The sequence below is a fragment of the Barbus barbus genome (assembly GCF_936440315.1).
Source record: "Barbus barbus genome assembly, chromosome: 38".
Classification (NCBI taxonomy): Eukaryota; Metazoa; Chordata; class Actinopteri; order Cypriniformes; family Cyprinidae; genus Barbus; species Barbus barbus.
The window spans coordinates 12,281,504-12,294,291 of NC_136716.1; the positions used below are offsets into that span (position 1 = coordinate 12,281,504).

Here is a 12,788-nt window from a genome sequence, read left to right on the forward strand (position 1 = left end):
GTGAGCATTAGTGAGTCCAAACTTCTGAATTATGTAATAGCATTTTAATTGTACTTCCTCAAATTAATTTGGGAACTTCAATTCAATCATAACGCAGAATTTGTCCAACAAACAAACCAGACAGGAGAGTAGATTAACAGCGTTAGTGGACGTGAATTTGAAAAATGTTGTGTATTGACATCTTTCCGCGATTGAAACCAGGGGCCCGTTCTTCGTACGTCGCCAACTCAGTTAGCTGGATTTGATTGTTGACGATTTCGCTTGATCTTGGATCATTTGGTTCTTCGAAGCTCATCCTAGACTTGCTGTCATGGCAACAGGTCCATAACTGTTGCTTCACTCGGTTCCACGAGCAGCTTTAGGACTCTCTGATCACTGTTTGGTTCATCTTATTCCATCCTTCAGGCAGAAACTTAAGTCTGCGAAGCCTGTATTAAGATCTGTTAAAAGATGGACTAACAAAACATAGCAGGATTTACAAGCCTGTTTCGACCTGACTGATTGGACTGTTTTTGAAGCTGCGGCAAATGACCTGGACGAGCTCACAGAGACTGTAACATCTTATATCAGTTTCTGTGAGGACATGTGCATTCCTACCAGGACTCATCTATTCTACAACAATGACAAACCATGGTTCACTGCCAAACGCAGACAGCTCCGTCAGGCCAAAGAAGATGCTCACAGAAAGGGGGATAAACAGGCCAAATACACACTGGAAAAGGAGATCAGAGTGGCAAAGAGGAATTATTCTGACAAGCTCAGGAACAAATTCTCTTCCAGTGATCCGGCTTCAGTGTGGTTAGGATTGAAGGACATCACCAGCTACAAAACACCACCCCCCAGCACTCTGGAGAATCAACACCTGGCAGACGACTTAAACGAGTTCTTTTGTCGTTTTGAACGATCACCCCACACCCGCCCAGAACACCCCTCCACACAACCATTCACACCTCCAGCAACCCCTCTCTCCCCCACACCTACAATTCAAATCAGCGAAGATGATGTGTGCCAGGTCTTCAGGAAGAACAAAAGAAGGAAAGCACCTGGTCCAGATGGTGTGTCACCAGCCTGCCTAAAAATCTGTGCTGAGCAGCTGGCCCCCATCTTCACACAGATCTTCAATAGATCACTGGAGCTGTGTGAAGTCCCCTCATGCTTCAAACGCTCCACCATCATCCCCGTCCCAAAGAAACACAAAATTACTGGACTTAATGACTACAGACCTGTGGCCCTAACGTCTGTAGCCATGAAATCATTCGAAAGACTGGTTCTGGCTCATCTGAAGGACATCACTGGACCCTTACTGGACCTCCTGCAGTTTGCCTACAGAGCAAACAGGTCTGTGGATGATGCAGTCAACATGGGACTGCACTTCATCCTGCAGCATCTGGACAGACCAGGGACTTATGTGAGGATCCTGTTTGTGGACTTCAGCTCTGCTTTTAACACCATTATCCCGGAAACCCTTCAAAATAAACTAACTCAGCTCTCCGTCCCCACCTCCGTCTGTCAGTGGATCAACAGCTTCCTGACAGACAGACAGCAGTTAGTAAAGCTTGGCAAATTCACATCCAGCACTCGAACCATCAGCACTGGAGCTCCTCAGGGCTGCGTACTCTCCCCACTGCTCTTCTCCCTCTACACCAACGACTGCAGATCTAAAGACCCCTCTGTCAAGCTCCTGAAGTTCGCAGACGACACCACACTGATCGGCCTCATCCAGGACGGTGACGAGTCTGCTTACAGACAGGAGGTTAAGGAGCTGGCTGTCTGGTGCAGTCTCAACAACCTGGAGCTTAACACGCTCAAAACTGTGGAGATGATCGTGGACTTCAGGAGAAACCCCCCTGCTCTCCCCCCACTCACCATCATGAACAGCACTGTGACTGCAGTGGAGCCATTCAGATTCCTGGGCACCACCATCTCTCAGGACCTGAAGTGGGATATTCACATTGACTCCATTGTCAGGAAGACCCAGCAGAGGTTGTACTTTCTTCGCCAGCTGAGGAAGTTCAACCTGCCACAGGACTTACTGAAACAGTTCTACTCTGCCATCATTGAATCCATCCTCTGCACCTCAATAACTGTCTGGTTCAGCTCAGCTACCAAATCTGACCTCAGAAGACTACGGAGGGTAGTCTGGACTGCTGAGCGAATCATTGGTACAACCCTCCCCACTCTCCAAGAACTGTACTTATCCAGAGTGAGCAAAAAGGCTGGTAAAATCACTCTGGACCCCTCACATCCAGCACACAATCTCTTTGAACTGTTACCATCTGGTCGACGCTACAGAGCTCTGAGCACCAGAACGACCAGACACAGGAACAGTTTCTTCCCTCTGTCAATACATCTCATGAACACTCAATAAATAAACGTAGAACACACAACTAATACATTATCCATTCACCACACTCACTTATTTTATTTTTATTTTCTCATTTCTAATTTGCACATACTTGACCTGTACATACATAGTCGCCTATATTATATATTATATATTGTGTATTTTTTATTTTTTGCTGCTTTGTACATTGGTTATTGGCTATTTCCTGTTATTTTGTTTCATTACCTCTGTCCTGTCCTGTTACTGTCTTTCTGTTGCACTGTGGAGCTTCTGTCACTATAACAAATTCCTTGTATGTGTAAACATACTTGGCCAATAAAGCTCATTCTGATTCTGATTCTGATAAGCTAAACCTGCTCGGGAGCAGGCTTATTTGATGTAAACAGGATTAGATTGCATCTTTTTAAGCAGAATTAATATTTAAAATATGTCCCAGCCTCCGCTGCTTTATTACAAGAGTATCCTACTGATCCAGGGACAATAATTTAAAATACTAATAATTTAAAAATTAATTTGAAAAAAATATAACAATGTTGAGTAGTCTATAATAGGCTACTATAAACAGCCAGTTTTACTCATTGAAAGATTTATTAGTGATGAAATAATTACTTTATAATTGTATTGGAGTTTTACACACATGCGATACAGTTAATCCGAGTCGTGCATTAATTTGAGTGGTGACAGCTATTATGGGAGTGGCTTGATGGAGCGCAGCGCAGGAGATGCAGATAACTTGATCTCTACAAAACTTTAATTAATCCTGTCACATAAGTGTCTGAATTGCTAATTACAACATTGAAATAAAAATAAAGCCTGTACAAATACTACAAATCATGAATGTAAATACAAATAAATAAAAAACAGTGCACATTTCATTTATCTATTAGCTTATAACATTTATGTAGTTTTGTTTGTTTGGCTGTTTCCTTATAAAGGTCCAGAAATTTGTCAACTTTAAAAAAAAAAAATATTGAATGCTTGAAGAAAAAAACAAACAAAAAAAACAATAACAATTGTCATCGTCAAAACACAACAATCCAACAACCACTCGGGGACATTCAGTCCAAAGGAAGTGCCAAGTCCTTCCACAAAGTCATTGTTCTTATGGCTTTCAAGTTCGTAGAGAACTCAATAGAATCAAAATAAATTTTAATTTCAAGTTTGAATCGTAAAAAAAAGGGTTTACATTTAGAAAATTTACATTTATGAATATGATATTGAAATAATGAAACCTTATTTTCCTAAAAGGAAAATAAGGTTTATAAAATAAGCGTCACTTTTTTTCACATTCATGAAAGCCAAAAATGACATTGCTATAAGTAAACTCAAAATTAGGATTCACATAACATTTGATAAAGTCAAGAATGTCACACCAAAATGATGTTGTGTAAGAGCAATTCCAGAATAAAATGTAAAGATGTTTCATTGTTTACTAAACAGAAAGAACAGTTGGTATTAATATCATTCTTAAGTCTTTTAACAGAACACTTATCCGGGTAAATTATTTGAATTAACAAATGCAATTTGTCTCATTTTGTTAGTAATTAAATATTTGTGAGGTAATGACCAAACTTTCCTCCAGGGAATATCACTTACTAAACCATTCCAATAGGATATTACATAAGGCACAGACTCCATCTGAAACAAAACTCTAATTTTGTTTTTTTGACTTGGATGACGAAAGGCACTGTTTTCCAACCAATGTTTTACAAAGATCCACTGAGTGACATGAGATTGGAAAAGAAAGACCTTTTTTTCCGGAGTAAGGAACGAGGAGTACTTCAAAACGAGAGTCTTTAATCATCCAACAGGGTACACAGGGAACGTAGGAGACACAGGAACACATGGAGAGACGTTCAGAACCGACAAACTCACAGAAGGACTGGGGCTTTTAAACATAGGATAATTGGACGACGAGACACACCTGGAGCAAATTAACACAATCAGACTGGGGAGAAACTGGGTCACAGTGAATACATGAGGAGCAAAAACACAACAAAACAGTCCAGGATCCTGACATATCGCCCCCCCCCCCCCCCCCCTCCCGGAAGGTGCGTCCTCGCACCGTTGAAACATCCAAAGGGGAGGGGCGGGTGGGAACTAGGGAGGCGGCTCAGGAGGAGGATGGGGCTGGCAGACAGAGACCAAGGAGGCGACGAAGGAGGGAGGAGCCAGGGAAGAGACAGGAGGGACCCGGAGCAGGAGGCGCACAGCTGGACCCAGGCCACAGCCATGAAGATGGCCCACGGTGGAGCCGACGGAGGGAGGAGCCATGGAGGAGGGATGGCCGTCGACTCCAGGGGGCCGACCAACGGCGGCGGAGCAGGTGGTGGAGGAGCCCGAGGCGGAGACGGAGAGCCAACGAGCCAGGGGGATGCCGAGGATCCGGGGGGCCAGGGTGGAGCCGAGGGCTCTGGCGACCGAGGCGGAGACCCGGAGATCTGCGGCGGAGCCAGAGCGACTGAGGACCCAGGTGGAGCTGAAGGGAGGAAGGAGCCCAACGGAGCCGGTGGGACGGAGCGACGAGGGAGCCCGGTGGAGCTGGTGGATCAAGGGGTGACGGTGGAGGCGAGGGAGCTAGGAGCCGAGGTGGAGCCACTGGGTCTACGGGCTGAGGCAGAGTCCGGGCCTCGGAGGCTGGAGGCAGAGGTGAGGGATACTCCAGCCCCGGCGACGCTGGAGGATGGCAGACCCATGGGGCTCGCACCGTACAGATAGGGGGCTGAGGGCGAGTGGGGGGCTGCCAGACGACAGCGGTGGAGGAGGCAGGAGCGGGTGGGAGGGCGGTCATTTGAGGAGCGGTCACAGGAATGCATTCGAGGAGCGGGCACTGGAGGATCGGACGCCCCCTCTCTGTCCAGCAGTCCCAGATCTATCCTCAGCCGCGGTGCAGGGGGCGGAGCTCCACTCCGCGCTCATACCGTGCACGGCTTGCTCCCTTGTGATGGGCACTGACGGCGGCTCTCGCACCTGGTCTGACGGGTTGGGCTCAACCTCCGGGGCGATCATCCACTCAGTCGCTCGGCTTCGCGCTGGCTCGCAGATTGCAGTGGGAAATGGCTCTCCGTCATCGGTGGGCTCGGGCTGGTGCTCCGCACCGCAGGGAGATGGTGGGCTGGTCTCTGGGTCTGGAGTGGATCTGGCGAGATCATCCTCAGGGGAGACTGTGAGGGGTGATCCGTTTCTCGCCAGAGTCCACTCCACGAGGGCGGCGAAATCCTCTCGAGGACCATCTTCGGACGACAGCGCTCTGCACGCGGTGTTGAGGCTTCCATTATAGAATGAGCAGAGCACGTCGTCCAGGTAGCTGGTGGTGTTAGCTAACATCAGGAACAGTCACATATGGTCCTCGAGAGATCGGTCCCCCTGCTCCAGCAGGAGGAGGAGGAATTCAGGCCGGACAAAGGGATCCATGGGGCACAACAGAAATAAAAACACTGAGGGAAAAAAACGGAAAACATAACGGAGGGTAGACGCAGGGGTTACTGTTTTCGGTCGGTTCTTCTGTCACAGTTCACTAGGGAGCACGGAGCGAGGAGTATTTCAAAACGAGAGTCTTTAATCATCCAACAGGGACCGTAGGAGACACAGGAACACATGGAGAGACGTTCAGAACCAACAAACACTAACAGAAGGACTGGGGCTTTTAAACATAGGATAATTGGGGAAGACAACGAGACACACCTGGAGCAAAGAGAGCAGCATATGTTAACCTTGACAAACCTTCAGGTTTGGCTTGTAAGATTCTTCCCTTCAATGAGAGATCACGTTGGAGCCACATATTCAGTTTTTTTCTGAGTACTCTCAATTAATGGATTAAAATTTAAGGAGCATCTTTCTAATTAATTTTTTGTAATAATAACACCTAAATAAGATACTTGATCTTTGATTTGAATATTACAAATTTCTGACAAATTACATTCTTTGATGGACATCAGTTCACACTTTGAGAGGTTCAAGAACAGGCCTGATGCTTTGGAGAATTGCTGGATATACTTTAATGCTAAAGGAACTTGATTAGCATTTTGCAAAAAAAGAGTGGTATCATCAGCCAGCTGACTGATGAGTATCTGTTTGTCAACAATAGAGATACCATGAAGACCACTATTAGAAATATAAGAAGCGAATATCTGGGAAACTAGTAAAAATAAATAAGGGGATAATGGACACCCTTGCCTAATACCACGTGACAAGTAAAATCTAGGAGAAGTACCATATTTTAATTTAATTGTGCTACTACAGTTGTAATATAGAGTTCTTACTGCCTTACAAAAATATTCACCAAAACCAAATTTTTCCACTGATTTAAATATAAATTTATGTTCAACTGAATCAAAAGCTTTATAAAAATCCAGGAAAAGAATAAAACTATTATGTTCCAGCAAATCACCATAATCCAATAAGTCTAAAACTAATCTAATATTATTCATTATATGTCGGTCCCTCATAAATCCAGACTGAGACTCATCTATAACAGTATCCAAACAATCTTTAAGTCTTTTAGCAAATATTATGGCGAAAATTTTATAGTCATTGTTAAGGAGTGTTATGGGTGGCCAGTTGTCTAAATTGGTAAGATCTTTCTTAGGTTTAGGAATTAAAGTTAAGATACCTTGCATCAATGTAGGAGGTAAAGCCTCTTTTTCAATACTTTCTCTAAAAACCTGAGTTAAAAAGGGAGTAAGTTCATCAGCAAATAATTTGTACAGCTCAGCTGTAAGTCCATCACACCCTGGGGACTTATTGTTTTTCAAACTCTTAATTGCTCTTTGTACTTCCTCAGGAGTAACAATGCTATCACAGAAAAATCTATCTCTTTAAGATATAACCTTAACATAATTAGCCGAATCTAGAAATGAGGATGTTGTCTGCTCTGAATACCTTGAACTATAAAGATTCTTATCAAAATTGGCACTGTAGTTTGCTATTTCCTTTGGATCTTTAACAATTTTGCCATCAACACAAAGTTGTTCAATTGTTGAGAGGGTAAAATTACGCTTTTCTAGCTTAAAAAATATGCGGAATTGAGTTCTCCCTCTTTGAGCCATTTTTTTCCTGGATCTTATATAAGCACCCCTAGCCTTTGATCAGTACAATTCATCCAATTTCATTTGCAAATCTGCAATTTCAGATTTTTCCTCTAGAGACATGCAATCAAAATTATTAGACTGAGATCATTTCATGATTAGGTTGTCTTCAAGAACCCTTCTTTTTTGGGCTAAAAGTGTTCCAACTTCTCTTAAATAAACACCTGTCTCAAACTTAAAAAGCTCCCAATTGGTACCAAAAGAATTTTGAATTGTGGCTGCTTTCCAATAGCTAGCAATTAATTCTTTAATTTTATCCTTTATATCTGGTAATTCTAACAGTGAACTGTTAAGTTTCCACAAAGAAGCTCTGCATTGGCCTGTTACATAAACTGCCATTAAAGGGGTATTAATAAAGATAGTTTTGTGGTCAGTCAATGGGGTACATTGAATGCCAACATTCAGATCAAAATTTGACATACATTTTGATATGAGCCAATAATCAATACGGGATTGTCTTGAACCACTTTTATTGGCCCAAGTAAACTCTAAATTGTTAGGGAATCTCTCTCTCTCCAAATGTCCACCAATTCAAACTTGTCTATTAGGTCTAATAGTGCAGGACTAGAACAAGCGGTCCTTTTTGGAGGATATCTGTCCAAAGAATTATTAAATGACACATTAAAGTCTCCTCCTAGAATGAAAAATGCATTAGGAAATTTATTAGACCAAATATGTAAGCTTCTCATCTAATTTGTTAATAAAAAATTCCATTATCCAAAGAATTATTGTACCCATATATATTTCCGAGAATTACAGTTTGTTGGTTAAGTGAAATTACTAATGAATGAAAATGACCTAAGCTATCCGATTCTGACCCTAATATATCCCCAACAAATTTGTTTCTCAAAATGCTTACACCAGCTGAGTGTTCGGTGCCATGTGAACTACAAATATCGTTACCCAACTGAGATTTCCACCATTTGTAATCATCAATAGTCGAATGACATTCCTGAAGAAAACAGAAATCAGATTTGTGTTTTTTAGCAAACAAAAAAAGAGTTTTTCATTTGACACTATCCCTGAGATCCCTGGCATTAAAGGATATTAAAGACAATGACATGAACCACGAACAATATAGAAAAGAAACAAGAAAAGAAAAGAACAAAGTTTGAGTGAACCAAAAGAGTACACTCGTTCAATCACTATCCTCCAAAAAGAGCAACAGCCACAACAACAGCTAAACCGGGAATAAGGTGTTCAGATTTAAGTTCAGAGAATAACAAAGACTACGCTTAAAATTCAGCTTGAGTAAAGATTTAAGAGCCCAAAGTAAAGTAAATAATTAACAAAAAAAAAAAAAAAAAAAGTATAAAAATAAATAAAGAAAAATATATAAATTATAAAATAAATAAATAGATAAAAAACAACTCATAAGTATAAAAAAAAAAAAAAAAAAAAAATACTTACACTTATCAAGCTAATCATTTAGAAGAAACTCTTACACTTATTCAAGCTAATCATTTAGAAGAAACAGTTGCTTGTTGAATAAGCATTGACAACATGTTAAGTGTTGGCTACATCTTTAGCAGTCGGCCACAGGAGAGATCTTGCATCCTTGTCTTTCTGCGAAAGATCCTTGAAGATCTTGATCTTCTTTTCCCTGAGAAGGACGGACATTTTGGCATCTCTCCAAACTTTGTCCCGCTGGGACCGTGACGAAAATAAGACAATTATGCGACGAGAGGATCTTTCCGCAGCAGAACGAGGTCCCAGCCTATGAGCGATGTCAACTCCACGGGGTAGATCTGCAGCGATGCTCGGGGAGACCTGGCTGAAGAGGTCGATTATCATCTGCTTTACATTCTCTCCTGCTTTCTCCGGAATACCAGCGATGCGAAGATTCCATCTTCTCTTGTACACATCCAGATCATTATACTTATCACGAAGTTCGACGTTGTCTTTCTCCAATCTTATGATTTTCTTTTCCAGTTCCTCAGTTTTATCATTCAAATGCTTCACCTATTCACCATGGAATTCGAGGGAGCTGATTATCTGTTTAATAGAGTTTGAGTTTTCAAGTACCGTTTTTTCAACTCCTTGAATTCGGCGCAAAGTTTCTTCGTGCATGGCCTCCATTCTCTGCATGAATCTCATTAGCATGGCATCACTCACTGTTGGTTTTACTTTTTTTTCCACAGGGTTCGGGTAGAAGCGTGAACTCAGACTGTCCAACAACTGCATCCAATTCAGCGTTTAGAGTTCTCCTTGCATAGCTATGCATAGCAAGGAGAGTTTCTTCTTTATCCTCCATATTCGCAAGTCAGCACAGCGATTTATAGCAAAAGCACGTGGGTTATTAATAGCGACTAGCTGGCAAAAGCGTCTTCACCAAAGCTCAAACAGCAAAAAAAATGCAAAGGAAAAAAGATAAAGGAGGCTACTCAACTCACAATACAAACTGCATCTTTCCAGTTAGTTCTGAACATGAACTGCTCCAAAAAAAAAAAACCCGGGATCTGAGCAAAGTTTTCAAGAGCTCCTGCAAACCTGTCTTGCTACGACGCCATCTTGGTCTTCTTCTTCTTCTTCTGGTATTAATGGCGGTTGGCAGACCAACTAAAATGGTGCATTCCCGCCACCTGCTGGATAGGAGTGTCGCCCCCCCCTTGTCAACTTTTTCGTCAGGTGTCTTTTTTAATGATATGATGTCATTACGTTGCTATGTTGCCGCCAGCAAATCGCTGCATTGCTGATCACGGTTTCGAGTATCGATAAATCTGCCCTTTTCGGGGAACACAAGAACATGCAGTAATCTAGACAACTTAATCCAGATATTTTAATCTAATACGCAAATTCGTTTGAAGAACCAAATTAGCCAGAGATCAGTTATCAGGATTAGAAGATCTGGCATCTTTCAAATCATGTCAGATGTAATAAGCAAATAACAAAGAACGGGCCCCAGATACCTTCTGATGTTCATTCATGTTTATTTCACATTATAACTAGTAAAGAGGAAGAGATGATTGGCTCACGTGCCACTTGAACTGAGGCGCTAGTGATCTGTCACGACACATTAAAGAGCCACAAAATGGTAGGCTATTTATTGTTTGAATTTCTTAAAAAATTATCTAAAGTACCTGTTTTGTCTTGTCTGTTGGCGCGTTTCAGTTTACTCTTTGCTCCACGATGTATTTTACACTGAGTGAGGGTGCCATGGCTTGTCGGACATAGCATAAGTAACAAAGGGGGCGGGTCTTTGCAAAGGATTAGTTTAAATCATAAATTAAGAAGCATTCTTGATTTAATTTGGAATGACATCCCTGTTGGATATAATGGCCAGTAAATGATTACTCTTGTCTCCTCGCAGGACTCTGCAGGAGTTGCTGAAGCAGTCAGGTGGGGAGGTGAGTCCTGTGGATGGACCTCTGAGCAACACATCTATCGGAGCAAACGGTATCTCTGCCAGGATGCTTCGCAGCCGCAGCGGTGAGATCACTTACTCAGCTGTTTTCCCCATATACAAACAAACTAAAGAAAAAATTTAAATCGCTATAGATTCTACATTTATGGATGCATCACCTGTACATGTCTGCTCACACAGCTTCCCAAGGGGCTCACTTCCCCAGAGTATTGCATGACAACACACAATGTGAATCACTGACTCACAGCTGCTCACTTCTCTCTGTTCTTGTTAATAGCAAAAAAACAACTAAATAGACAAATACAGTTCCAAACCTGTTGTTTCTTCTGTAGAAAATAAAAAAATATATTGGACAACATTAAATAAGCTACATATGTCTTTTTCCTACACCTTCCTTTTTATCTTTGGTTTTCCCCCTCATAATTTCCATTTCTCCTCAAGAGCCAGAGGAAAATCTCATCTGTGATTCCACTCGGTGGATTTACACAGGCGTGAGATGCAGCGGGCTTCAGACCGACAGTTGATGTGGGGTTTATGCTGATAACCAGCGTCTGTGCCAGGCTTAAGCGGCACACTTTCCTCTCCTCTTTATGAGGAGGATTTAAGTTTCGCTCCACAGTGCTTAGAGGCTTTAGCGATGTGACTGTACACATCTCTCTGCGTCCCCAGTAATGGTGTGAAGATTATAGCGCTTGTGCAGTTCTAGGTCTTGCGCAGGGAAGGTGACGTTTAATGCCAGGGTTCAAAAGACATGTCTTCACGTTGGCTTTTATCTGTGTAGGGTTAAATTGGGAATTTTAAACTGCCACACTGCATGGAAGAGTGTGATGAGTGTGATGAGCACTAGATGGTTAAAAGGCCTGAGGCTGTGTGATCACAAGAACAACATTACCTTTCATTTTACTCAATATAAAATCTGAATTAACCTTATTAACTGTTTAATTAATATGTATGTCCTTATAGTGAACAATTAATCAGTAAATGATTAAAATAGCAGTTTGCCCCATCTTTAATCAAAATATAAAACTTGCTCTGAAACAAAAAGAGATAATTCACCCTCATGTTGTTACAAACTTCTATAACTTTCTTCTTCTGTTGAAGGCAAAAGAAGATATTTTGAGAAATGTCATCACTGGTCTCTACTCCCTGTTCACTTCAATTCATACACACAGGTTAAATTTGAGTCACACGTTATGCCAAATTTACACTGCAAAGGTGGCACAGAAGTGCTTCTGAAGTGGCATTTAGGTGTCTTTACACAGACTGTTTAATGCTGCTCAGAAGTGGCTTAAATGCATTAACAGCAGTTACAACTGTATACTTTGATATAGGGGCTGAAGTGGGTATGTATGCAATATCAGATATGTATGCAATATTTTAGCAAACTGACATTTGCTCTTATTGCATTCAGCATCAACTTTTACCAACTCCTGCCCCATATTTTTACTCATGGAATATCCTGATTCAAATGAAAATGCATTACATAACAGAGTAAAAAAGCTTATGTCAATTCAGCAAGCAATTCAAATTTAGCATGAATGTTGCTGTCTCTCGCAGTAATTTATGTGTGATGTTGATTTGTTCTTGTAATAAAACTGCTAGAAGATTCTTATGCATGCACTTCCAGATATTCTCATAAGCTGGAATGTGCCGGAGTTCAGTTGCCCTTTATTTCTACTCCGATTTCAAATAGCCCTTAAACTCATCTGGTGAAATTCATTCACTACACTACAATGTATGTACATCCTTCCACAGTTTTCCATTAAACCTATCCTTCTATAGGTAGACTCTTAAAATAAAGGTTCTTTATTGGCATTTATGATTCTATGAAGATCCTTTATCACCCATGGAACCTTTCCATTACAAGAGCTCATTGTACAAGAGCAAGTTTCTTTATAGTGGAAAAAGGTTTTTAGACTAATAAAATGTTCTGCACGGGAGGAAAAAAAATGCTTGTTTTAAAAACTGAAGATGTTCTTTTGGGAAACCAAAA

General features: G+C 41.6%; 1 protein-coding gene across 1 annotated transcript in view; it reads left to right on the forward strand.

The window, feature by feature from the left end:
- LOC306857722 (protein shisa-9-like) overlaps nucleotides 1–12,788 on the forward strand; it is a gene marked incomplete at both ends in the record, with an annotated part of 50,591 nt that overhangs the window by 16,437 nt on the left and 21,366 nt on the right. The window contains one exon of the mRNA XM_079397834.1: nucleotides 10,742–10,860. Within this exon, the coding sequence (XP_079253960.1) occupies nucleotides 10,742–10,860 (119 nt within the window). The remainder of the gene's footprint in view (nucleotides 1–10,741; nucleotides 10,861–12,788) is intronic.